We start from the raw sequence: 26,013 nt of genomic DNA, 5'->3' as shown, positions 1-26,013 counted from the left end.
GAAGGAATGATGATACAGTATATATTTTATTAAATTACAGATGTCTGTTAGAAATTTAGCTTGTGATACATTAGAGGTTGAAAGAACCAGTCTAAAGCTTGCTTTAGGAACTTTTTCTCCTGCAGATATGATTCCTTCTTTCAGGGTTTTGCTTCAGAATGCCTTCCTGTCTCGAGCACAACTTGAGATTTCTTTTTAGCAACAGGCACTAGTTCCTTCGTTGCGTACATTAGAAGAGGTGTGGAGATGGTGTTTACATGCAGAGACAAAGGATCACTGTTAATTGGACACTAAGGACATCACTGTGGTGGCAGAAGCAAAGACTGCAGCAAGCGTTTATGCACCGGTTTGTTGGTCTGGTTTTTTATGTTTTAGGTAATACCACTTTATTCTTGTCAAGCAAAAGTTATGTACCTACGGGAGCGTTATTCAGGGATGAATAAGGGACGCAATTTTTGTCATTGCTGTCCATAAATTCTGGATAACATTTTGAAGAGCTTCCAAGGCCAGAGTGTCATGAAACTCACTAAGCTTTCAGTTCAGATAGTTTAAACACAAAAACAAAAAACACCTAATCTGCTGTTACAGATAATGATGCGTCCTTTGTATTTGCTTTGGTTTTCTCAATATGCCTCCATAAGGTATTTTGCCACCAGGTGTATCATGGGTAGGCCTGCATGGCTTTTCTTTCTTCTTTGTATTGAAATGATAATACTGTTTCCATTGTCATGATAGCTAATAGCCTTAATACTTCAGAAAAGCTGTATATATACATACTGTACCTGATATGACCGCCTTTAAAGATTTTGGTCGAACTCTAGGTTTTATGCCAGCTCGCCAACTTGACGTTCTGTTCCGACTGTATGAAGCATATTCACAAATTCAGAATTACAAAGGCAGAACATGAACTCTTAGCAGTTTCTTTTTTTTTTCTTTTTTTTTTAGGTTGATGTATTGATGCAGTTGAATAGAGTAAAAACGTGTTCAAAAAATGGACCTGACTGGTTTAGGCCATCTTGACTTCCGGATTGGTTCATTTTATCATCTCATTTTCTCTATGATTGGCTATTGAGAGTTACGGTTTGTCAAAGGTATTTAATAATTGAACTGTGATGTACAAAAACAAATGCAATGAAGGAGTGCTGTGCACCTTTTACAAAACTTTCTCAGTAGCTATTTATATGACAACGTGACCACCCACACTGCAACAGTCTGTGCTGTAGCTCACTCACTCATCGGAGGTGTGCAGCATACAGAAATATAATTACAAAGTCGATCCTTCTTGTTCTGTTGTTCAGTGAGATTCTACAAAAAATTGAGGAAATTCTGAATGTTGACTGAAAATTAAATCCATATCAAAAAAATCATTATGCATTTTTAGAAATTAAATGTATAGTTTTTAGAATACATGTGTACTGTAGATTTTCATTTTTGCTGTAAATAAACATTTTCCTGTATACTAAAGTTGTGTTTTGTCTTTGATGGGATTCCATCGAGTAACACACTTGTAATGTCTGGCAGTGATGAAAAGCTATGGAAAAAAAGCTTAATTCTATAATGCTATAAAAGAACGTTACAAAACATTGTTTTTGGAAAATGTCCACAAGTACGAAAATGTAAGAGAAAGTCAACTCTTCATTCAATCCCACAAAATCAAATATAGGACACCCCTTTAATACAGTGTATCAAACAAGCTAAATTAAAGCTATACACAATCCCTGATTTCAAGACAACTCGGCACAGTAGATATTCAGGCATAGAAAAATATAATCAAATCGTTAAACACAGATAAATTGTGAAAAACATCCATTGTGAGTTTCAGTACATTCACCACCTTTATACACACCAGACAAACACATAAAACAGGCTTTCACTTAATGGTCCACATGTTCAGTAACCTGGCTGTTAAACACCAGCATCCCTCCTCCTCCTTTTAGTCATCAGTGTGAATTCTGAAAAACAACACATGGAGTTGGATTAAAACGTTGCAGACATCAGAATCAGAATCAATACAAATGAACTCAGAGACAGGCTTACTAACGGACGCAAACAATTCCATGACTTATTATTATATACGTCTGAACATCCAGCTGATCTCGTTTAATGGATACATTTTTTTTTGAAAGTCTAGAAATTCCCACTGTGAGACTCAAGAGATACTAGATAAGCCTATTACCTTAGATGAAATAAAAAATGCTATTAAAAGTATGCAAAGTGTTTAGTGTCCAGGTCCAGAAGAAACATGATAACGTCATAATTAAATCTGAAGTATTGTCACCACCCTACATTTTCAGCTCGGTTTGAAGAATTGGAAAACCCAAGCCTGTCAAATAATCAGCCGTCAAATCAAGCTCACGACTGACCTCTGTCACCTTTTTGTCCCTTGTGTCTTTCTGGGCCAGGAAGGCCTCGGTCACCTGTGTCCACACAGACAGAGTAGATTCGTTTAAAATTTGAGGGGGCCAATATAGGAAAAGCCATGGAAGACATGAAAAATTATTCAAAAGAGTGGTTTCTTTACGTGGAACCTCGCATTTTCTCATCTGTTTCAAACTGTTGCTGTCTGATTTAACAGGGAAAAAAAAGTACACTAAAATATTGTATGGACAAAAAAAAGTTTCCTTTATGACAGAAACATGGTAACATCATTAAATCTGAAGTATTGTAACCACTATGAAAACAACTATTAACAGTACAATCCACTAGGTTTCTCATTCCAAACTCCACTTTTATCTTTAAGTATTTAAAGATCTACCTCTCTCTCCTTTTGGCCCTGGGAATCCCATGTCCCCTTTCTGTCCTGGTCTCCCAGGTGGTCCTACAATGGCTCCATGTGCTGTGGAGGACAAATTCAGTTCTTTATCCTTTCTCTGTTCAATTGTAACTTTTCTGAGGTAAATGCTTATTTACCTTTGATGTATTCCACTAAATCAGTGACGTTTGTGTGGGAACCAAACAATCGGCTGTATCCGGGGGGACCCGGAGGGCCAGATGGTCCCGGCGGCCCTTGGATGATGCGTTCATTGTGGTTTCGTTCGATGTCACGTAGCAGACCATGAGCTGGAAAATAAGAGCCAAGGAGAGGTATAATGTCAACAAGTACCTCAACCAGCTGTGATTTATTGATTTGCGATTTATAACGTCATAGTACAATTGCTCACATTTGATGTATTCCAACAGATCTGTGGCGTTTCCATGGGAACCAAACCATCGGCTGTATCCAGGGGGACCTGGGGGGCCTGGCGGTCCTGGAGGTCCTTGGAAGACACGACTGTTGTATTCCTTCACAATGTTGTGCAGCACACCACGGGCTGCAAATGAGAGACAGCTCTGTGATGCAAGTGAACACTTTTTTACCACTGGTTGCATTCAACCCCAAGAAAATCAAAATTCAAAAAAGAAAGTTATACTGTATCACGAGTTAAGACCTTTGGCATAAGAGTAAGTATAAGAGGCTAAGAAGTCATGTCTTGAAGACAACCAGCAGAAGACAACATGATGACTTTGTCTTTCAACATGGTTGCACAATTTTTTGGTTTCTTTCTATGTCCGGTAAGCTATACTTTGCCCCAACTAATAGCAGTAAGGGTTTCAAATTAAGCATTAATGACTGTGATTCTTCTTTGTGACAAATTTCAATACACATCTTACATCTTATGTATCAGATCTGTAACAGATGGTCGTAAAAGACCCTGGGCAGAAAATTACAGTTTGCATGGACAGAGATACAGCCTGTCATCATTGGGCTCTTCAACTTAATGGCAGACGTTCAATTATAAAAGCTCATAAAGCTCATATCGACTTACATTTGATGTATTCCACCACATCCACGACATTTTCACGGGAGGTAACCCATTGGCTGTGTCCAGGCATTCCTGGAAGTCCAGGAGGTCCTGGAGGTCCTTGGACAACACGTTTAGAGTCTCCCACAACATCATGGAGCAGACCATGGGCTGCATGTGGAGCACAGTCAGGTATGTAGTAGGCCATATAATAATGACAGCATGGTTCAGAGAGAGAAAACATTTGTGACATGGTTCCTAACAAAATCTCTGGAGATCACCTACATTTGATGTAATCAGTTACTTTGACAGCCATACTGGAGTAGTCTCCGGTATCCAGGTTCCAGTCTCTGGCACTGGGCACACCTGGCTCTCCTTTGTGTCCTGGGGGTCCAGGAGGGCCTGGCAGACCAGGAAGTCCGAACATAGCTCCTCTAGAACTGTCACCTGGAGACAATAGAACATAACATGACTTCAGAAGAAGCAACAGCTTAGTTGACATTGGGTCATATTTGACTATAATGCAGATCGATTATTGAAGTGACATTTTTGTGAGTCTATGTTAGGATTGTGCCTTAATTAAACCCTCAAAGTAATATTTTTGAATGTTGTTAATGGTAAACCTTGTGCATGTCAAGGCCTTTTGTCTACCTTGTATGCAGTAAAAGTTTCCCCAAAACCTATCATGCAATCATTGTTAAACCCTACTCATGCCCTTGAACAAGTCTAGGACTAGGAATTAGCTCTGGTTGAGTCACAAGTCATACAACTTTCTACAGTTTTAAATTGGTGAAGTATTCCTTGAAACTCACTCTTGATGTATTCTGTTTGTTCTGCTTTGAGCGTCTGTCTGTTGGCATGCTCAGCATAGGAAACCAGTCCATGGATTTGACCAGGAGGGCCCTCGGGTCCAGGGGGACCAGGGGGGCCTGGTGGGCCTCTAAAGGAAACACCTTTGGGAAGACAATGGAACAGAAAATGGTAAGTATATTTTCTCAGATGAATTCCTCATGAACTGATTAAGCTAACATTTTCAGTCAAACTCACTTTGCAGGTAGTCACGAATGTCTGAACTAATGTAGTTCCCAAATCCTGGTGGTCCAGGTGGACCTTGTGGACCAGGGATACCTGGGGGACCAGGAGGCCCCTGAGGGCCCACAAGTGCTTGATACCCAGCTAGTTGGACAATGAAAATTGATATCTGTAAGTTTAAATTTAATGCTACTAGATATAATTACTTTAGAATGCACACGCTACAGGAACATAAAGACTATGAGCTCTAAAACCTGATTTTACTCTAACACTGTGTTGTTATTGTATTTCTTACTTGACAACAAGTCTCCAGGAAGACCGGGAGGCCCAGGAGGTCCCGGGGGCCCAGGGACACCTACCACCCCCCTCTCTGGTGACATAAAGGATCCACAGTCAATCACCATCATCAACAGAACACCTTTTTGATAGGTAACCTGTAGGTCCATCTGTAGACCTGCATAGCCAGGCCTGTCTCCGTACCTTGGAGAAAGGTCTGGCTTGTTTGTATTTCTTTAAACCAATCACAATCATCTTGGGCGGTTCTAAACCCAGAATGCAGCGACATTGCCCTTGCAAAATGGTAACACGCAGATAGCGGGAGGAGAATTCTAAATGAAATTGTCAGCCAATGTCAGACTTATACCAACAGCCTATATCCTGTGAGCCAGACCAGTCCATCTGTAACACTCACCATTCATGAGGCTGAGGACACGTTCAGCCACCTCCTGGGTGTTGATTCTGTAACTGCCGACGCTTGGAGACCCAGGAGGTCCTGGTGGACCGGGAGCACCAGCAACATATCTCCTCACATCCTCTCCTGGACACAAATAATTGACACACTTTGGAAAAGAGTCTCACATGCTATGCTCTCTTTTACAATTCATATACAAACACTGCTGGCACCAATGTGTCAGAAATTTGTGGATTTTAATCACCCTCAGATGAGACTTACGTTGTAATAGGTTGATGATGTCATTGATAGAGATGGAGCCAGGTGGGCCTGGAGGACCAGGAGGGCCAGGAGTCCCATCATATCCTCTACCTGGACCTGAATAGGTAAAAGTTATAAGGGGGTTTTCACCACAGAAAAAGTGTAGATTTTCATATACAGACATCCTGTGTAATAATACATTTAACATTATTATGTAATTGGTCATACTCTGGATGTAGGCGATAACTCGGTTGGCCACATCGTCCACCAGCCCGTCCCCTGGGGCCCCTGGAGGACCAGGAGGCCCAGGAGGTCCAGCCAGATACTGTCTGATGCTACCACCTGCATGTCAAGACAATTTTATCTCAACCAGATTACTTGATTTAGCTCTTTGTTTCATTTGATCGTAGTATTACCTTAACCAAAGTAGATTAATACCGGTACATAACTTACTCTGAAGGTATTCTGTAATGTACTGGCCCACATCAGTTGATCCAGACCCACTTCCATCTCTTCCAGGTGGACCAGGTGGTCCAGGTGGGCCTGGGGGGCCAGGACTGAATGAGCCACCTAGTATGACAACACAAATTCATAAATAAAATGTCATGTACTGTACGTGTATAAAAGGTCATAGCAGCCTTGAATAGCAATTTTAAAGATTCTTTTCGAAGATTAAAAAACAACTTTTATTCCAACTGTGGAATTTTTGGGAAGTATGATTTCACCAAGCAGCAATGACCTTGGCTGAGTGGTGAAACCAGTGCAGAAGTGCTTTAAGTTGTAGTTCCTCTAATGGCCACTAGCTGCCCCCATTGTTTACTTAGCTTGTTCACCAAGTGACTATGGTCCCTTTTACAAGGTTCCCCTTTGAGATTATATTAAATCTCTAGTACGAAATATTTATGATATTAACCCTAAAATAATTGTAATATGTAAGCATAATAATTACTGGTCCCTCTGAGAATCGGCATTCCAGTTTTTGCATGATTGACAGGTGTCTTGTCTTTGTCAGTGTCATGTCTCGTCATTTACGTTAAGTTAAGTTACAGTTTTTGCCTCGTTTCGTCATGTTGTCTTGTCATTTTCCTGTTTTAGTTTGTAGTAACTGTGTTCCCTCTCGTTTCAGACCACTCGACTTCCTGCCCTCGTGTTTCCCGCCTTTGTGATTGTCAGCCCCGCCCTGATGGTTTCCACCTGTGCTCACTCACCTCATGTTTAAATAGTGTGCGTCTCCCTTTGTGTCGTGCTAGTTTGTCTTGGCCTCAGTGTCGTGATAACCAGCCGTAATTCCATGTCAAGATTTCCTGTTAGTCCCTGTGTGAGTTGTTTCAGTGTCCTTGTTATTTTGTTCCCTTTGCTGTCTTGGTGTTCCCAGTTTTGTTCCTCCACTTTTCAGGAGTGATTTTCTGTTGTTAACTTTGTTAATTTAGCTCCTTTTTGTTTTCTTGCATTTTCATGTTAGTGTTTTTCCTCCGTTCCTTAGTAGTGATTTTGATTTGTTACTTTGTAGATATCTCTTGCCTTGTCAAGCATCATATTTTGTTATAAATAAATACTCTACTACTTAATTTGTACTTTGTTTGAGTTGTGCGTGTGGGTTCATTTTTTGCCTTGCCCAGTCGTGACAGTCAGCCATAGTAGCTCGCTCACAACCTTGTAGGGCTTCTAAAAGCAAGGGGTTAGTGAAATTAAGATTACGACACTGTCTTAGTACATTATCTGATATGATACATAGGATGGTCTTACCAATGGGGACCCCAGGGACACCTGCATCACCTGCAAGGAACACGTAATTAGTATGAGACACAAACTCTGAGTTTTCCGACTTCTTAATGAAAGAAAATAAATTCAAGGAGATAGCGTTGACAGAAAGGGTTTGTGTGTAACCATTCAATAGGGCTAAATCTTGTGTAATAACACATGGACAAAAGATGAAGATTTGTAACTGAAAGAGAAAATTTCACACAAAACAGTCAACTGAGTTTACCTTTAGGTCCTTCTGGCCCCTCCGGCCCTCTAGGTCCAGGCTGACCTGGGAAACCTGACGTGAAAACCAAAACCCTGATTAAGCATCTGGTAAAAGAGCTCGGAGGTTCATTATTGACCCGCAAAAAAAAATAAGTTGATGTCTTGCTCCCAATTTTTTACTTTTTACTTGGTTCACTTTCTTTTCAACAAACCTGTTAAAGATAACGTATAGAAAAGTTGAAGCTCATTTAAGTTAGAATTTCCTCAAAGGTTTTGGGTAAACAGTCTGCCATGTATTTCCTCTGAAATCTAAACAAATGTTGTGCATGGAAGTGCACACAAATATCTATTCTTACACGGGTCAAGACTTCCATAGCAGATCCTCTTTATTTTATTTTGTAAAAATCCATCTCATCTTGTTGACATACCAACACCTGGTTCTCCTGGACTTCCTGGAAGACCTGGTTGACCTGGTTCACCTGAAACAATCATCAGTAAATTAAAACAGAGATTGTGTCTAGACTACAGCCTGTAGTTTCTAAACACTATGATGCATGCAATGGTTTACAATTTTGTCACCTTGGTACCCTTGGGGTCCTTGGCTACCTAAGGAGAATGAATGATAAGATGAAAAATATTTCTGTGAACAAGAGGTTGTATTCAATTTTAAAGAAATACCCTAATTCTTATCTTGAACTGAGATCTTCCACTTTCACTAATTAGTACCGTAGATTTTGAAATAGAGAGACACAGTTTCAGAGGCATCTAATTTGTCAAACTTACCTGCTGAACCCGGTGGGCCTGGGGGTCCTGGAGGTCCTGATGGTCCAGCAAAAAAGGTTTCTAAGTCAAAATGCAAAAATGCATCAAAATTCCCAGCAAATACAGTACAAGCTGATTATGATGTGTCCAGTTGTTGACCTACACTACATCTGAAATTAGATTACTTTGACCAACCTGACGTAGGCACAAAGCTGCCAGGTTCTCCTTTCTCTCCTGGAGGTCCAGGTGAACCAACACCTGTGAAGACAGCAATGCAGTTACAGATCGATTTAAAATGAGAGAGAGAATATTACTTTTTATCCTGACACAGCCTAAAATCATCCTGTATGCGGATGATGGTCTATCTATCTATCTATCTATGTATTGCGAGTTACTTGTTTACCTGGCTCTCCAGGAGGACCTCTGCGTCCTGGAGGACCTTGTTTAGTCTCACCTAAACAAGAGTGACAGCAATATTTGAATACTCATCAGTTTGATCGAAGCCACTGTCCCAATTGTTTGGAAATGCCCTTGGTATCTTACAAATAGCTTTGAACATACCAGGAGAACCTTGATGACCAGGTGCTCCAGGAGGCCCTGGAGGTCCTGGTGGGCCAGGAGGTCCAGCAACTGAAGATAGTTCAGTTAGAAATTAAAACACAGAGGATGTAGCAGTGTGTATTACTGTTTTTATTACAGTGCCATTACTTATATTACCACCGGATGGTGCCAAAGTAATGAATTAAAGAAAATAGAGAGGTACTCACTGTCTGTTTGGGTGGCACTGAAAGTTTCTGAACTCTTGACACTGATACCAGGCTCACCAGGTTTTCCTTGCTCTCCCTTCTCACCCTTTTCTCCATTCTCTCCTCTCTCTCCTCGTTCTCCCTTGGAACCTAAATAATTACGACAATGTACCATCACAGAAAAAACAATCTGTTCAATATGTATTAACAATCCTTACATCCATCTAACAGCTGACCCATGTCAGGATCCCCAGTTTTGTCTCCCTGTGTTTCTCCTTTCTCTCTCTCTCCCGTGTGTGTTTGTCTCCCCCTGTCTGTCTCTCTTGGAGAGTTGCCACCGAGCGGAGACAAGGAGGTTACTCCCCCTGTCCACACACCTGCTTCAGATTATCCAATCGAGCCATCTACACCGCTCAAGTATAAAAGACCGGCTCAGCTCTCCACTCGTCGCCAGATCGTCCGTTATCTTCCGTGGTAATTTGTGTGGCTCCTTGAACTCTAGATAACCTGTTCGTACTCTATGATTTATTCCTGTTCTGTCCACGTATCCCAGACCCCGGTTCACCTGAACCTGCCTGCCTGCTCCTCCTCGTCTCCGGCCCTCGCCTGCTCCAACCACCACGGCTTCCAGCCTCCTCCACGATTCCCCCCGGAACTTTCTCTCTCCCCCGTTTTACAATAAATCATTGTTTCAGAACTACCTGCTCCGCCAGTGTTCTTATGTCTGCATTTTGAGGTCCAGCCAGTTAGCATTCCTAACAATCCATCTCAGATGTTTGATATGGCTCAAGATGGATTTACCAGGTTGTCCTGGGATACCAGCAGGGCCAATGGGGCCAGACAGACCGGGGGATCCAGCAGGACCTGGAGGCCCAGCGGGCCCTGGTGGTCCGGGGATGGCAAAAGTATCGGAGCCAACTAGAAACAAAATGAGACAAACACCAATTACACTTTACAGATCCTTGTTTTATGGCTTTGAAACAGATGCAGAGTACACAACTACAAAGTGTTGCTGTTCTTACTTGGAGCGATGACTTTCCCAGGTAATCCTGGTTCACCTGAAAGACAATGTTATGTTAGATTGCATAATGAAACTACACATTATAGACATACTGTATATCAATTGTTATATTGGCCTAAAATTCTTTAGCATTTCCTTTATTGGAGACTTTTCAGCGTCAAATCATAACACTGTACTGTTTTAAAGCCTTAATTAAAGGGTAGCAGTAAACATTCAATTCTTAGTTTTGGAGAACTTTGGCAAAAAAAGATTTACTCCCGTTTACAGAAGTAGCATTAACGCTATTTATTCTAATGTAGCTCTCACGTGCACAAATGTTGAGAGGTAAAGCGTGTGTGCAAGCTAGCGATGGCTCAAGTGATAGCGATGTCAGTTGGTCAATCAGTTGCTCCACCACTTTGGTCCAGACTGAAACGTCTCAACGTTCTTAAATAGATTTTCATGAAATTTTGTACATTTATGGTCCTGAGAGAATAACTGGTGATTCCCTAACTTTCCATCTAGTGCCATCAAAAGGTCGACATTTCTATTTTTCCAAAACTTTGGTTTACTACCAAATACCTGCAAAAGTAATGACATTCCCATCAGCCTTAGCTGTACTTTGTGTTCAGTGCTGATGTTACCATGCAAACATGCAAAATGTGTTAACATTTTCATGGTAAACTTGTTAGCTGACCTTAGTGACACTGTGCCTAAGCAGACTTGCAGCATCTCTAGCATGCTGTACTCTTTGTCTTTTTGTGTGTCTGCATGGTTTTGTTTTGTTTTTGGCTTTCATTAGAGAGGAAATGAGGCATTACCTTTACCACCAGGCTGTCCTGGATTTCCAGCAATACCTGTGGCAATGGATCAGACAAATATTAAAATACACAAAATCTAATCTGTATGGAGAGTAAAATAATTAATTTTGGTATATATTCTCATACCAGGGGGTCCTTGAAGCCCAGGGGGACCTGGGGGAAAAAAAAAATCTTTGTGAGGCTTAGGAAAGATGGATTTCATTTCAATGCGATCAATTAAACATAAATCACCTGAAATTCCTCAGGCAATATTTGATGAACACAAGTGATGACATCACAATTGATTATATATTCTGCCATAATTGGAAAGTGTTGTGGTACCTTGGGGACCAACATCTCCAGGAAGTCCGGGTAGTCCTCTCACACCAGGAAGTCCCATTGAACCCGTGTCACCTGTAAGTTATACAGCAACTGTGATCAATCTTTTGTCGTCTCTCTTTGACGACGACTGCTGAGTCAGTCCTCATCATACCCCTCATCTTATTAATGGGATGTCATATTTTCTTTTACTGCTATTGTGAAGCCCTCTTCTCACCTGCGATTCCTTTAGAGCCCTTTGGTCCAGCAGGGCCTTGTGTTCCAGGTTGTCCTGCTTCGCCTTTAATTATGAAAACAGGAACCATCAAAATCGAATCAGATCAGATGTTTAAATGCAACTTAGTAACCCTAACCCACTCTTATTGTACATTTAACAGAATAAAATTACATAAAACAGTCTAAAGTTAGCTAACATTAGCCACCAAAAGCTACTGGTCATACCAGACCAAGTGAGACTGCAGCAGCAAAACTTTATTATTAAGTATTGCATTGAGCGAGGGATTTTTCTGCTTATGAACTGAACTCTTCATTTGTAAGAGAATGAATGTGCTCATTCTTCTTTCGAAAGTTACATAGACCTGCTTTAATACTGATGCCACCAGTCTTTGTTTATGCCAGTCAGCATCTAACCAGAGGCATCTATACCACTTTTAAATTCAATAGCTGCTGTGATAGGAACTGTGTTATTTTATTCATAAGTTATTCTGGGACGCACCTGCTGGTCCACGTGGTCCCCTCTCCCCCTGGTCTCCCTTGGTTCCTGGTAGCCCTGGTGTTCCTCGATCACCTGCATTAAAACGATAAAAGGTGTCAGCGGAGCGACCAGAAAGTTGGTCTAAATATGATAAAAGCTATTCTTACTTATATCATTGTCGTTAACTTATCAATAAGTGTTCTGCAAAGATATAGTAACCTAATCTGTTCTATGGACTTCGGTCTCTTTGTTACACATTGTCATGTCCTCTAAGCACTTTTTTATTTTTTTGCCAATTTCTACAAGACGGTGTATTCTAGTGTATATGTGGGTCATGAAAATGAAAATAAGATAAAACCTAAAAGGTACCTTTAGCTCCTGGAGCTCCTGCTTCACCCTGGAAACCCTTTGGACCCGGAGCACCTGCAGACAAATATAACTTAATTTAATACACGACTGCCAATCAAGACCAAATAACAGACAAAATGAAATGAAAGCCATGTGAAATGGAGTCTTTACCAGGGCTTCCCGAGGCACCGTGCTCTCCCATGGCACCTAAATCAAACGGGGAAGAAAACATAGTGGCTGTTGATCATTGATTCAGTATTGATAGATTACTAATTATAGTGTGTTTTCCCAACCTGACAATGGTTTTCATCAAAAATGTATTTTCTTGAGACACTTGCAATATGTTTTAAAAAGGAACATCTGTATTTATGTCACTCGTGAAGTGGTCTGTGAATATACTAAACATGCAAAACTCTTGCAAATGTTAAATGTTATCTGATCTGACCTATAATGCCGTCATGACCTTTGACCTTACCTTTTGGCCCCACAGATCCAGCAGCACCAGCAGGACCAGGACGTCCTGGTTCGCCTTGAGGTCCTGTCAAAACAGGGTTTCATTATCAAAGTCTGAACACCTCAACAAATACCTCCTCTTGATTCAACATGGGTGATGTAAAAACATTTTCTACCTTTGTCTCCTTTCGCTCCAAAACCTGATGGTCCAGCCTCTCCGCGGGGGCCCATCGGTCCCTCCCGGCCCCTCTGGCCTTGTGGCCCCTCAGGACCTGGTTCACCTGTTCAGAAAGGAGGAAAGACTCAGCCCATTGTTTTCTTTTTCCTAGTGTCTACTCATCCTCAAAGAACAATGAAAATGAACTTAACACTACCTGCACTTCCCTTTGGTCCCCTTGGTCCATCCAATCCTGCGTGACCCATCTGCCCAGGAGGACCTAAAGAAATAAGATATATGATTGGAGAAGGAGGAGGAAGTGCGTTTGTCACCTCTGCGGGATGGAAAAAGCTACAACACGTTTGCTCTCAGTCTTACCTGGCAAGCCAGGAAAGCCGCTGTCACCTGCAAGAGACCAGTTTATAACCGTTGGTCGCAGTTTATGGAGCTTGACTATATCACACACTGTTGAGGTTTCATACAATTGAATATGAAATGAATACATACAGACATGCAGGACAATCCCTCACCTTTTTGTCCAAGCTGCCCTGGATCACCTGTCAAGAAACAGCCAGTCTTATGATGGATATCAACAAACAAAATATCAATTTCCAAATCATTTTATGATATGTGCAAACATGCCTTTAGGTCCGGGATCTCCTCTCTCCCCTTTGAGTGAGTATGCAAGTGTTTCTAAAAGTAGAAGAAAAAAAAAAGGTTGTTTCACCGACAGATGGGTCGACTCACGGTAACTGATCAGTGTGTTACATTTCCGTACCTCTTACAGCATCCGTGCGGAGTTCGGCCCTGACCAGCTGCTGAACGGCTCTCTGCAGGTCAGCGCTGTCCTGTCTCGCTCCGCTCCCCGCGCCTCCCCCTGGCCCAGCGGCCCCCAGGTTGATCCCGTTGTCAGAGCGGGTCAAAATGGAACCGGAAGAACTCCTGTCGAGGTATGGCGAGTCCAAGGGGTCGATGATGTTGATGCCCGAGGAGGCCGACAGGCGGCTGGACCTGACTGCCGCAGTGCCGGTGATGGCTTCGAGAGCATCAACGCGGCTCTTGAGGCGTTTCACTTCTTCGCCTTTGAGGCCGGAGAGAAGATGATGGACATGCTCAGATCACCTTCAGTGACACCTGTGAAGGTAAATAACATGCTGCTGGAGAATTCATGGGTGGGGTTACTGCCTTACCCAAAGCGATGAGTCCAAAGAGGAGGCCGAGGAGGAGGAGCAGGCTGAGCAGGAGGCCGAGCAGCCACTTCCACCAGCTGCAGCAGGAGCAGAAGCCAAAGCCTGATTCATCTTCACGGATCTCTGGGAAACAAAAGTGTTGAGAGACACAGGTTTTTTCTCCCAAGACAGTAAGACAACTGGACTGGATGCATTATAGGAGCTTACTAAGGCTTTAGTACTTCAGAGTTGAGAATTAACATTTTTTCCTAACTTGCCACATTTTTCTTAAAAAGGGGGGAGGGTGGGGGGGGTTATGTGGGGTCATGTGCCGGACTATTTCTTGGCTGGTTGCAGTTACTTCCCAGAGTAAGCCCTGGTCACCTGGCAACTTCACTAAGGCTCGAGGAAGTCACCACACTGGGCCAAGAAATAGTCTGGCCCATAATCTCCCGTAAAACCACAAGTTGTTGTTTTGACACTTCCATAATTACATATTGATTATTGACTTTTAGAGGTGGTAGCTGGTAGGCAGATTTTATTGCACAATACAAAACAATGCAATGAAGAGCAAAAGGTGTTGCCCACTTTATCAGCAGGTTCAAATATATACCAAACAATATATTATTGTACATATTATTGTACATTAACATGCCAAAAGTGAAAAATGAAACTACAAATAACGATAACAAATGAAATTAAACTTCTTATGTAATCGTCTAAGACCTATTTTAGCAATTATGTTGTAAATCAAGGTTTTCGTGGGGGTCTGGCAGGATTTGACTGTAAACTTGGAAATACAACAGACTATATACAGTACCTGCATAGGTGGCTTTGTCTTTTGTGGAAACTTTCAGGGTTCCAGCTTTTTAAAAAAAATGAAACAGCAAATAATTACATGCCAAACAAGCAATATAATGCACGTGATGAATCTAAAAACCAGTAAGATTTGTGTTGCGTATCAATCTACATGTAGCATCTGTTCCTTCCTCCATTGTGCTGGACGATAGCTTCTGCTTCTCTCTCTTCAGCGAGTCCTCGGAGTAGGTCACTACAACACAGAACATTTATCACTGATCGCACATAGGAAACGGTTGACAAGAATGCATCTTTGGAGGGGATTTTAAAATGGCAGTAGCAATAAAAGTGGCTGAGGCAGTGGGGAAGCACAGCAGCGCTGTCAGCAGTAAAGCAGGTGCAGTATTGGAGCAGCAGTACTTTGTCGTGTTCAGTATTACCAGAAGTACTAGCCGGTGCAGCAGACATGAACTGCTTCCCTGTGTCTTTGGTCATCACCAGCCGCTCTGTCTCCTTCTTGACAGGCGCGTTCTCCTTCTCTATCAGCACAAACTTAAAGTCTTTGCCCGAGGCCTCGTCGCTGATGGGACTGCTGGGTCTCACTGCGAGAAGCAGACAACAAGACCTACTGATGTGTACTGTAAAATAATAAGCATCCAGTGATACGGCGGCAAAGTGAAAACTGATGTAACTGTAATGTCTTACGTGATTAAGACATTTTGAACTTCTGATTTATAGTTTCATTTCTTGAATGATGACACTGTCATATGTCTATGTGTCATTTCTATTCTTATTTTTATTTTATACCCTTCTAACCTTTAATTATTTATTTTTTACTTATCTTCATTTATCTGTACTTATTACTGTACTTATTAATGAATTTCCCCTCTGGGATCAATAAAGGCTTATCTTATATTATACTCTATGATGAATGTATATTGCATATTATATTGGGCTTGTATTGTCTAACAAAAGCACATATCCAGCCCCCCCACCTGTGGTTGTGCTGATTCCAGTGGAAGACACATTTTTCTGCACACCATAAACTGTGAAGAGACAAACGCGCACATTTAGACAGTGATTCGTGATTCCAAAACCTTTTCATACATACACACATTAAATTAAATGTTTCTTTATCACATCCTGGCATTCACCTTCAACTGTTTTTGGAGTGAAACTTTAACATGATATTTTAACAGGTTCAACATAGCTGTAAGATATTGTATTTTTTGTTTTTGTTCTTAATCTTGGCTGTACATCGCTGCTTTACCAAATTGTGTGTTCGTTCCAGTGGGAGAGAGGACGGTGGGGCTGGTACTGGCCAGGTTATTCTGAACACCATACACAGGAACTGAGACAGAGGAGGGGTGGGTGGGGGGACAACATGGCGATCTACTGTCAGTGCCAAACTATATATAAGGTCGTGAAAATCCCCCAGTGGGCTGTGACGCGATGCAGGAAGAGGCTCACCAGTGCTGCTGGCAGACAGGCCACTGTTCCCGGAGGGAGAGCTGAGTGTCAGGTTGTTCTGAACTCCTCCTGTCCATCACAGAACAGAGCAGAGAGTCTCATCTGTCCATTTATCACAGTTGGCAAAGAACATAAAAACTTGAGATTCAGAAATTCCTGCCCTGCCGAAGACATGTTTTCTCCAAGTGGTATGCAGCCATGCAGATCGTTTCATGAATTTTACGTGCAGAGGAAACCCCAAAACAATTGAGGCGAATTCAACTCAATATGCTCCACTTAAAGCATTAAAAAAAACTATATTCAAAAAACTCAATATCAACTTTTATTTTAAGAAGCGATGTCCCGTTTATTACCAACAGGCCACAGAATGAGGAGTTTTCATTGAAACGGCTTTCTGCTGTAGAAAACTGCAGTCTGGGAGTAAACAGGACGTTGTGTCTGGAAAGGCAAGTTGACACTGAGCTTTCTGAATGTCATTTTTAGTGCTTTGAGCAGCACAAACAAAATGTAATGTTTTTGTAAAACCAAAGGAAACACACACAGCCCCTTCCACGGTTAATTGAGAATGGTGCAATACAGCAGTTGCACATTTATTTCCTCTGGCAACAGGTTGCTGACGTTACTGGTTGTCATGTGTGACTGACCTGAGTGGTAAAGGGTGGAGGTCGTGGACAGGTTGTTGGGGTTGGTATTGTAACTGTAGCTGCTGCCTACGCCTCCAGACCAAATGCTGCCATAGTGGTCTTGTAGGGGAGACAGACAAGTGAAAAATAAAACAATGTACCGTAAACAATCGCACATTCTGGGATGTGAAGGAAACGACATTTAGAAACATAACATCATGGTCACTGCTGTGGTATAAGACAACCCAATTAGTGTTTGCAAAAATAAGGACCAAAAACTAAAAGTCAAACTTGCAATGATGTCTGGTATTAACAAGTCTTATTTCCTGTAGACTATCACCACATGAGTATAAATCTTGATGTCATCCTTTAAGATAGCAGCTGACATGACAGCTGATTGGTTGAACCTGTGCTGGAGCTCTCAGACATGGTCCTGGTCTCCACGCTGGCCTTCTTGGGGATGGGCAGCGTGTTGCTGGGGGACTGGGTGGGGCTGGTGCTGGTTGAGCGGTTCCCTCTCAGCAGGCGCTTCACGTCGTCCAGCTCCGTCCCTGCACAGCAGCGGCGACAGCGGGCATCAAACGGATGGCTCAGTCACCATTCACCTCAAATCCAAACTTGCTATATTTCATCGTAAATACATTCTTTGGGATCAGACATGTGGACATGTACGGCCATGAAGAGTCGTACTCACAGCTTGCTGGTGGAGAAGCACTCTGAAGCCTGGCTCTGATCTCACTCTCTAAAAAAAACAGAAAGAATGGTTCATTGAATATCGTTACTTTCACCTATGAGTAAAGGTCAAAATCCTACTTGGTGTGTAATTATATGTATTGTTTGTGCACTATCCCTTTAAGTGGACTGTGTCCCAGATGCCAGTGTACCTCTGCTCTGAGTTCTCCCTCTGGTGGCAGAGCTTGAAGTTGCACTTGAAGTGACTAAAAGACAAAAATAAAACAACAAATTCATTGACCTACAAATCTCAGCTCAATATTCACTCTCCTTTTAGCTTTGTTTGGGGCTCCATTTACTTCATAGAAAGATATTAGGCTCTTTAGCTGCTACATAGTCTCGCATAGCCAGACCTCCACCCTTCAGAGGGACTAGTTTAACCTATTATCATTCTGGGACAGGGGGGAAAAAATGCTCTGGCTTGTTTGTATTTCTTTAAACCAAAGGAAGGGGAGGAATATTCCGACTGAAAAAGTCGGCCAATGGCAGACTTATCTCAACAGCCTACATCCGGTGAGTCGGACTAGCTGCTAAATGATCTACTATGTTCACAGGTCAGCTGCTAGCTTCGTCTGTCCTTTGCTCGGTGCTGGCCGAGTAGCATGCGGTTGGTTTGTCGGAGGCAAAAACTTACCGTACTCCTTCCTGTTGTACTCTGGAGAAGAGTTTGTGCTTGAACTTTCTGAAACATGACGACAAAAATATTCATAATGTAATGATCATATGTACAGACAATGTGGAAAAAGACCAGACCAGTTCAGTAAAGAAGCATGAATTAATTGACCTTTGACCTATGACTAACCGTCAAAGACCTCCGAGAAAGCTGTTGCCATGGTGCTCGTGCTCTTCCTCTCTTTTGGAGACGGTGAATAAGTGATTGCTGAGGATGATCCTCTCTTCGCTTCCCCAGATCCTCCTGAACTGTAGCTGGTCTTGGTCACTGTTGAAACTGTCACAGCACCTAGACCGCCTTCCCTTTTTCCTTCTCTGCCCCCACTCGCAAAACTAGAGGACATGCTGTAGGACTCCCCTCCAGCGGCCCTAAACCCTGCCGCCGAGCCCCCCGAAGCCTCCGAACTCCCTCCACCTGAGGACACGGCAGAGGAAGCTCCTAGAGTAGTGAGGCTGATGCCTCCGGTGCCCTTGCTGGCTCTGGATCCACCAGAGGCGTGGGAGCTGCTGGATGTAATCAGAACTGAGCTGCTTGTGCTGCCGGAGCCTCCTGACGCAGCTCTCCCACCAGACCCTCCCGCACTCAGAAAAACATCACCTAGAGGAACAGAAAGGAGGAGAGGATTTGCCACCTCATAATGATGAGCGATGATTCATTACGTTTTATCTTGTCAAAGCCCGCTTGAAATACTCAGATGACGTTGCCCGCTGGGGCTGAGGATGGCTAAAATTTCATCGCCTAAATCCAGCTTCGACTGCAGGACTGAACTGGCAACGTTCATATTTGACCTACAACGTGAATACCCAGTTCAACTTTTTTGTTGTTGTTATCAAATGACATTCCAAGGCAGGCCCTTGCTCGCCTGGTAGTGTGCCTGAGCATGCCTTATTACTCTTTACCATTAACACGACACTGATTTATGGCACTCTCATATAATACAGTGGCCGCCGCTGGTGCTGCCCAGGGTAATGATCTTTTCTTGCCTACTAAAAATGATAAGCTGTCACCTGGAGGGTTGAGAGCCTTCTAGCTCCCTCTAGTGGCAAAATATGACGATAGCATATCACTATAATTCTTTGCCTAAAGCCACATACTTTAAAGGTGCATTCGTTGTTTGGGGGGCCACTTGGGGGCAGCAGAACGAATGGAACGAATTATGCATGCTAGGCGCACAGGTGACTAATGGCACAACTCACTTTGCGACGTCAGTCCGGTAGTCGTTACTGATTTTGTGACCACTGCAAAGAAAAATGTAATTGTTAAATACAAATACTCGTGCATACTGATGTTCTTGTACTATTTTCTACCATGTGCCTTTAAAGGGTTGGTCCACTGAGAGCAGTTTACATTGGAAAAAACCCATTTTCAACTGAAGAAAATAGTCCTTATAAAAACAGTTTACAGCGTGAGCTGGGAATTATTCTATTCTACTTCCACTGTATTGAGTTGGAAGCAGAAATCTCAGAGACAGATACCTCGAAACGTGAGCCATTGTTGTCTTTTTTTTTTCGTAATTTAGACGAACCGACCCTTTAAATTCTGTCATCAAGCTAGTGCCGTGTACTGCCGTCACCACAGCTTCTTTTAATTTGTTTGTAAGTAAGTTATGCATTTGTTGAAAATACAAAATATATAGATAAATGAATAAGCACTGCATTTCAGAACAGCCACAGTTACAGGCCAACACCTCTCAGATCTCACCGCTGCTACTTCCTCCCACACCTCCACCAGAACTGACAGTCCTGGCTGTGATGAGATTGTCCATCCAATGCTCGCTGTTGCAAAAAAAAACAGAGAATATACTTGTTTCTGCTGCAAAGGATCCATACAATTATACTGTGTGAAATATGAAAGGCTGTAGATTTTCATGACATTGGACGGGAATGTTATTGCACCCCGAGGCAGTCCTTTTGAAGAAGTCAAAGAGGTTTCATTTTGAGCGGTCATATTTCTTTCCTGTGTGACCCCTCTTTAGAATCCAACATGCCATTGATTTAAAGGGTTCAGCTGAATCTGTATAGAAAGGACGCTGCTCTTTGTTTACTTGATGAATGCGGCTTTCCTTTTAACACAAAGGACCTGCAGTATAAAGGCAAATCACTACTGAAACAGGTCTGAGGTTTCAGTTATAGCTGGAAACTATGTCACAGACACACACACGCACACACACACACACACACAGCCACCACAGCGTGGACACCTGCAAATCTCATAAACCCTGTGTTTTATTACTTAATATTACTTAAATAAAAACTTCTTCCGTTGGATTAATAAGGACATAATGTAGAGTTACAACTGGTCGCATTTTCCGTGTTGCTCCTCAGCTTTCAATATTTTACCATGAAAATACATTTTACAATACAGATAAATAGTCATTTGATTTTGACGTCTTTAGGGGGTCCCAAGTGATAATGAGACCACCACGTATTTCGCCCTCTAGTGGCTTTACATAGTCACATCATTGTTTGTTTTTTTTTGGCACAGATCGTTGTCTTCATCGAGAGTATGATAGATTTTCCATACTAACCTTGTAGGAATGAATCCTGTAACCACAAAAACAAACCCACAAAATACTGTAAAATCATCACTGTTGTAAAATAGGCTACCTCTCTCCAACAACTACCGTAATGTGTCACTCCCACACATGAATACACACTAAGATTAAAGCAATGCTACATCCTTCCTCTCACAAAGTAAATTAATAAATCAATTAATAAATCTCACCCTTCAAATAATAGCTCCTTGTAGCTGCTGTTATATGAAACAAAGTTACACGGTCTTGCTTTACAGACGCTAACATGGAATATGGAGACACTTTGTCAAGTTTCTGTCATATTTATGTAAAAATTATATGTTTTCCCTCCCAAATCATATTGCCATTAGTTATTAACATAAAAGGCCTCACTGTGTTGCTCTCCAGGCCAACCTGCACATGCATGCACAACTTGTTTCTCAACTATGTTACGGGCAAGTGACTGAGAAGATTATAGGTTTTAGGTTTTACAGTGTTTGTTTTTTTTTTTTAAATCTTTCACACGGCTTGTATTTTTGTTGCGCAGCATCCGTATTTCATGCTGCTAACGCAACAGACTCGAGACACTTTACCCACCTCCATCACCTGAAGCGCATGTTTTTGTTCAAGTGCTATTTTTTACATTTAATCATATATTCCAACTTCCTTATCTCCTCACAATATTTGTCTTAATATAATATACATATATACATAAGAGGCATATAATTATAGTACCCTTCATGTTTGTTTTTCATGCATCGTATTTGTATTTGTATTTGTACAGATTTTGAGTTTTTTAAGGTTACCTATCTTTACTGTCCTTGTATTTCCAATTCAAGTCATATTGACAATTACATTTTCCTGCATGGGATCAATAAAGTTGTTCTTATCTAATCTGCTCTTGATTAGATACTCAGCCATTTTCTCACAAAACCTCCAAGTTAGAAACTTGTTTTAAACACTCTTTATCATCTAGTAGCTTTTGCTTTATAGCTAGTGATTTTAAAAAGCATTTCCATCCTCAATAACAAATTGCACAGCGTTCTGCTTACCTTTCAGTTCATCTATGCAAAAATAATCCCTCCCCCACTTATGTCAGCCAGCAGTAAAAACTTAATCAGTCCTTCCTATCGCCGTGTACGACGTCCAGGTGCTGAAGGAATACGCTGTGCAGTGCCAGGGACTTGAATGCGCCTGGAGAGTTTATGTATTAGCTTTGTCTGACTCATAGCTTCACTCGACAAGTTCCAACAAAGTGGAAGGGGCCGTTAGTTCAGCCCGTGACAGGTTCACTGTGTAGACAGTACAGGAAGAATAGCCCTGGGCTGAGTAAAAGATTGCTATAAAGGTAGTGAAAGTGATTGAACAATGTGTTGCCCTACTGTATTACTAATTACGCTGGTTTGTTTCTATAATAAACACGCTTGTTGAAGGTATGAATACTGGGTGGACATGCTTTGTGAGTCAGAAATATAAAAGGAATGTGACATTGAATCTGAAGAGCACTGAAACATGACCGAAAAGTGAAAACCTTTCCTCTGAAACATGGACAACAACAACAGCTCAGTTTCTTCTACCTGTTTATTTTGACATAATGTGGCACAAGCTTCCTTTGCAAAAAAAAGAAGTTGTCATGTTGGGAATTTGATGACTTTGTTTGCATGCCTCGAGCATTTACAGTGGCACTGAGGCCTGACACTCCACTCCAACGGCAAACCATGACTGCACTTTGTCAGATTTAGATTCATTCTCTTTGGAGCTGAGCAAAGCGTTCTCAACAACATCACAGGTACACAACTTCAAGTGGGTGAAAAAAATCCCCTTATATTATAGTTTGGTTTTTTTTTGCATAGAGATTAAACAAAGAAGTAGTGCTGTGAAGGGGGATATTTTTATCAGTACACCTCGGGAGTTCAGCCAACACAATCATGTGAATTCATACCAGGTTAGTGAGTTAAAAATCAGAACAGCCACAGCAACAGCCTTCCGCTAGTTATTGTAGCGTAGCTTGAGATAAGCTAAATCACGGTTCGTGGGTGAATCGTAAATGTTCAACAGCGTGAGGCATGAGTCAGTGAACTCCGCGCCAAGTTATATTCTTTATATATACTTTCAACCACCGTCTCGTCACCACAGCGCTAATGTCAGTGCCAATTTACACAACACATCATTTGCAACCTACAGTGGCAAATAGACTAGCCAGTGCTACGGCTACAGTTGGAGCTCCACCCCGCCGCTCCGTTTGGTGCTGGGCAGGCAGCGTACAGGCGGTTCATTAGAGCTTCTTTGCTGAAAACGAGCTTGATGAGAGCGCTGAACCAAAAATCGTTTGGCATAAAAACCAAAACCAGCCTGCTGAAATATGTTTTGACCATCCATACAGCTGAGGAGAACTGCAGAGGTGATTATAATTCGCTGTGGGTTTGACACACATTTGAACCACTGGAGTGAAAATATCGATTTGTGCAGCTTTAACCTATTGTAGCTAGATTGGCATTCATGTGTTGGTTACATTCACATTTTAGGAGAGTACTGACACATTTTCCTCTTACACTTTTCTTTTTATTTGATCATGAGCAACGGTGTTGATATGCAGATTAGACTGACATTAACTTTTAGGGCCCATAGCCTACATATTGTATGTCGGTATACACGGAATCTGGATCCTGGATTATTGTGCAAATGTCACTAAACATGTAAAAATCTGTAACCTTTAAGAAACTATGCAAACTATATATGATGTGAACAAAAGACGAAAGAAAACAGAGGTCAGAAACTGTCTACTGGAGCTCCTTCTGATCCTGTGATGGATGTGTGATCTTTTGGCACAATTACATCTGTTGCTTGAAAATGTTGAATGAAACGCGGTGAGAATTCTTTAGTGACATGGACGCTTCTAATATGAGAAACGTCTGTTGATTCAACAGCAATCAAATAACAACATGGTATGACATGGTATCTTATGCCAACTCTCCGGTGTTATCCACTCATTCATTTGACTTTCACCTTCAGCCTAACAAGGCAGAGACTTTGTTTTGGTTTTGTCCAGGATAAGACAGTTAAGATGTCACTGCAAAAACCCCTGATGTGAAGTATTTGAGGTTTGTTTTGTCTTGTTTTCCATCCTCAGACTCCTGTAAAAAAGAAAACGCATAGTTCGGGGAGAACATGTAACATGAGTGACATGTAAAACCCCCACACCTAACAGCGAAACGCTATTAGTCAGGTATGTTACAGTGCTGGCAAGTGTGGATCTCCACCAACATGCTTCAGTGCCTGCAGGAGTTGGAGGATAAAAAATAATAGCTCCAAGTTCCAAATAAAACCTAACCTAGTCAAATATATATATGTGTATCTATAAAGAAAAATGTGGACATGCAACAGGTTTTCAGAAACTGATGAACAGTTAAATACACCCATGGAGGAAACTTTTTCTTATGGTGCCATCAGCAATCAACAGCATCATTCACCATCACTAACAAAGCAAAGGACACAAACCTTTGCTCCAGGCATTTTAACATCCCACCTGTGAACACGAAGCCCTTTTTAAATGTAAGAGGAAAGCCTAAACTTAGGCTGTTGTCATAACAAACCAAGTCCCAACAGTGTCCTGGTGTTACTGAAATCTTCCCGAGAAGTTACACAAACAGCCACACATCATTTTTGTATGAATCATATTTTCACCCTCTTGGACAGGCAACCAGCCAGCCACAGGTGTTTCATAGCATCCGTGGAGCTGAAACATATTTTGTACGAAACGTTTTTAGAGAGGATTGGGTGTGACTCACTGTTGTGCAGTGCTATAAATCCCCCCACATGAGTTACAGTGGTGTGTCATATCCCCCGGGTCACACAAATGTCCCAAAAATGACCTTTTCCAGAGCTGTTTTTAAAGGATGGTATTCCGTATTTTTCTTATTGTCAATGAATCCCGTGAAAAGGCCAAAACCAACGATTCATTGGAGCTCCATTTTTTTCCAAAAACTGTTAAAAACACATAAATAAGCCCAGCTGTTACGCTGGGTGACATGTTCCTTCATTACCATGAACGTACACTGCAGTTTATTTGGAGTCAATCCCACGTACACAGTCCTACTGCCAGAAATTCTCATTAGAGCATCAAATGTGTATCAATCCACGGCTGAAAATAGTCCCCAATAAATGTACAGTGTACTCCTGTTTGAGTAACACTTGCAAAAAGCTGCAGTGCCTAGCTGTTAAAGGAAGCGATATACTCATTTTTTTTAAAACGGAAAGATATTTTATATTCTCCACATAAACATGTATTCAACTTCAGTGTAAATGAAAAATACAGAATATTGCCAGCCTTTTCAAAGTTTATCAAGTCTGAGTCGAGTTTCAAGCGATGTTAAAGTGAGGCTCAGCTCAAGTCGAAAGTCTTCATGAGCAGTTTGCGAGTCAATTGCGAATTTGTGACTGCTGACCACAAAAATCCTTTCCTTCCTTGCTGTGTTAGTGTTTTTTTACAGAGTCCTTTTCAGCACATAGCATTTATAATTAAATATTCACGCCGTGTGGCTATGGAAATGTATTTGATATTGTTTCATTCATCTTCATTCATCACTTTTTGTTTGAAGCTGTATGTCCCAGAGTACCCTTTATGGCGGTCTTGAAGCAGTTTACCAAGAGTGTTGTATTTAAACATTTGTATATTCTTTATTTCTGTTTGTCTGAAAATGGGGCAATTTATCGGCACTGAGCTAAAAAAGAAAACCTTTGCATTATAAAACGTTAACTGCACTTCAGGTCCCCCAAATTCTCTGACAAACGAAATATTAACATTGAAGACCTCTGTGTCTTCAACATAACCCTGTTTCTCAAGTCTTAAGTAAGTCAAACTTCACTTTAGTCCACGTCTAAGTCTACAGCTCTCCCCTTTGCAGGACAAATCAAATCCATGATTTGTGTCGTCGGATTGGTATGTGGGAACCGTCTGGTGTCTGCTGCAATTCTTGCATGTCGTGGTTCAGAGGCAACATGTGCGTGCAGCATTTCAGAGGAGC

General features: G+C 41.7%; 1 protein-coding gene across 1 annotated transcript; it reads right to left on the bottom strand.

Moving 5' to 3' along the window:
* Positions 1–1,086: 1,086 nt before the first annotated feature.
* Positions 1,087–22,068, bottom strand: LOC139294280 (collagen alpha-1(XVII) chain-like). The gene is made up of 56 exons (XM_070916136.1): positions 22,042–22,068; positions 20,179–20,252; positions 19,674–19,715; positions 18,607–19,074; positions 18,439–18,486; positions 17,957–18,010; positions 17,767–17,814; positions 17,480–17,623; positions 17,094–17,192; positions 16,450–16,518; positions 16,250–16,330; positions 15,975–16,025; positions 15,420–15,581; positions 15,152–15,232; positions 15,002–15,046; positions 14,203–14,325; positions 14,028–14,093; positions 13,791–13,931; positions 13,655–13,705; positions 13,543–13,569; positions 13,391–13,417; positions 13,230–13,292; positions 13,032–13,136; positions 12,878–12,940; positions 12,574–12,609; positions 12,424–12,477; positions 12,076–12,147; positions 11,578–11,640; positions 11,364–11,435; positions 11,169–11,195; positions 11,043–11,078; positions 10,244–10,279; positions 10,023–10,139; positions 9,291–9,353; positions 9,037–9,105; positions 8,879–8,929; positions 8,671–8,733; positions 8,506–8,556; positions 8,293–8,319; positions 8,142–8,192; positions 7,733–7,786; positions 7,492–7,521; positions 6,199–6,315; positions 5,974–6,087; positions 5,767–5,856; positions 5,506–5,631; positions 5,110–5,184; positions 4,830–4,958; positions 4,595–4,735; positions 4,068–4,229; positions 3,807–3,953; positions 3,162–3,311; positions 2,911–3,060; positions 2,756–2,836; positions 2,364–2,417; positions 1,087–1,952 (listed from the first exon to the last, which is right to left on the bottom strand). Exons 2-56 carry the CDS (start codon positions 20,240–20,242, stop codon positions 1,906–1,908), a joined length of 4,677 nt encoding a protein of 1,558 aa, XP_070772237.1. The 5' UTR covers positions 20,243–20,252; positions 22,042–22,068; the 3' UTR covers positions 1,087–1,905.
* Between the last annotated feature and the right edge of the window lie 3,945 nt (positions 22,069–26,013).

This window comes from Enoplosus armatus, chromosome 2 (assembly GCF_043641665.1).
Source record: "Enoplosus armatus isolate fEnoArm2 chromosome 2, fEnoArm2.hap1, whole genome shotgun sequence".
NCBI classification, from domain to species: domain Eukaryota; kingdom Metazoa; phylum Chordata; class Actinopteri; order Centrarchiformes; family Enoplosidae; genus Enoplosus; species Enoplosus armatus.
This window is presented reverse-complemented; position numbering and strand designations above follow the sequence as displayed.

What these genes read in the sequence shown, in the direction of transcription:
- LOC139294280 (XM_070916136.1), bottom strand. Translation starts at nt 20,242, where the DNA reads ATGGACAATCTCATCACAGCCAGGACTGTCAGTTCTGGTGGAGGTGTG. An exon ending in CGGCTTTCCTGGCTTGCCAG is followed by an intron (nt 13,293 to 13,390) that starts GTAAGACTGAGA and finishes TTATTTCTTTAG; the next exon opens with GTCCTCCTGGGCAGATGGGT. An exon ending in GGGGCCAGAAGGACCTAAAG is followed by an intron (nt 7,522 to 7,732) that starts GTAAACTCAGTT and finishes TGTTCCTTGCAG; the next exon opens with GTGATGCAGGTGTCCCTGGG.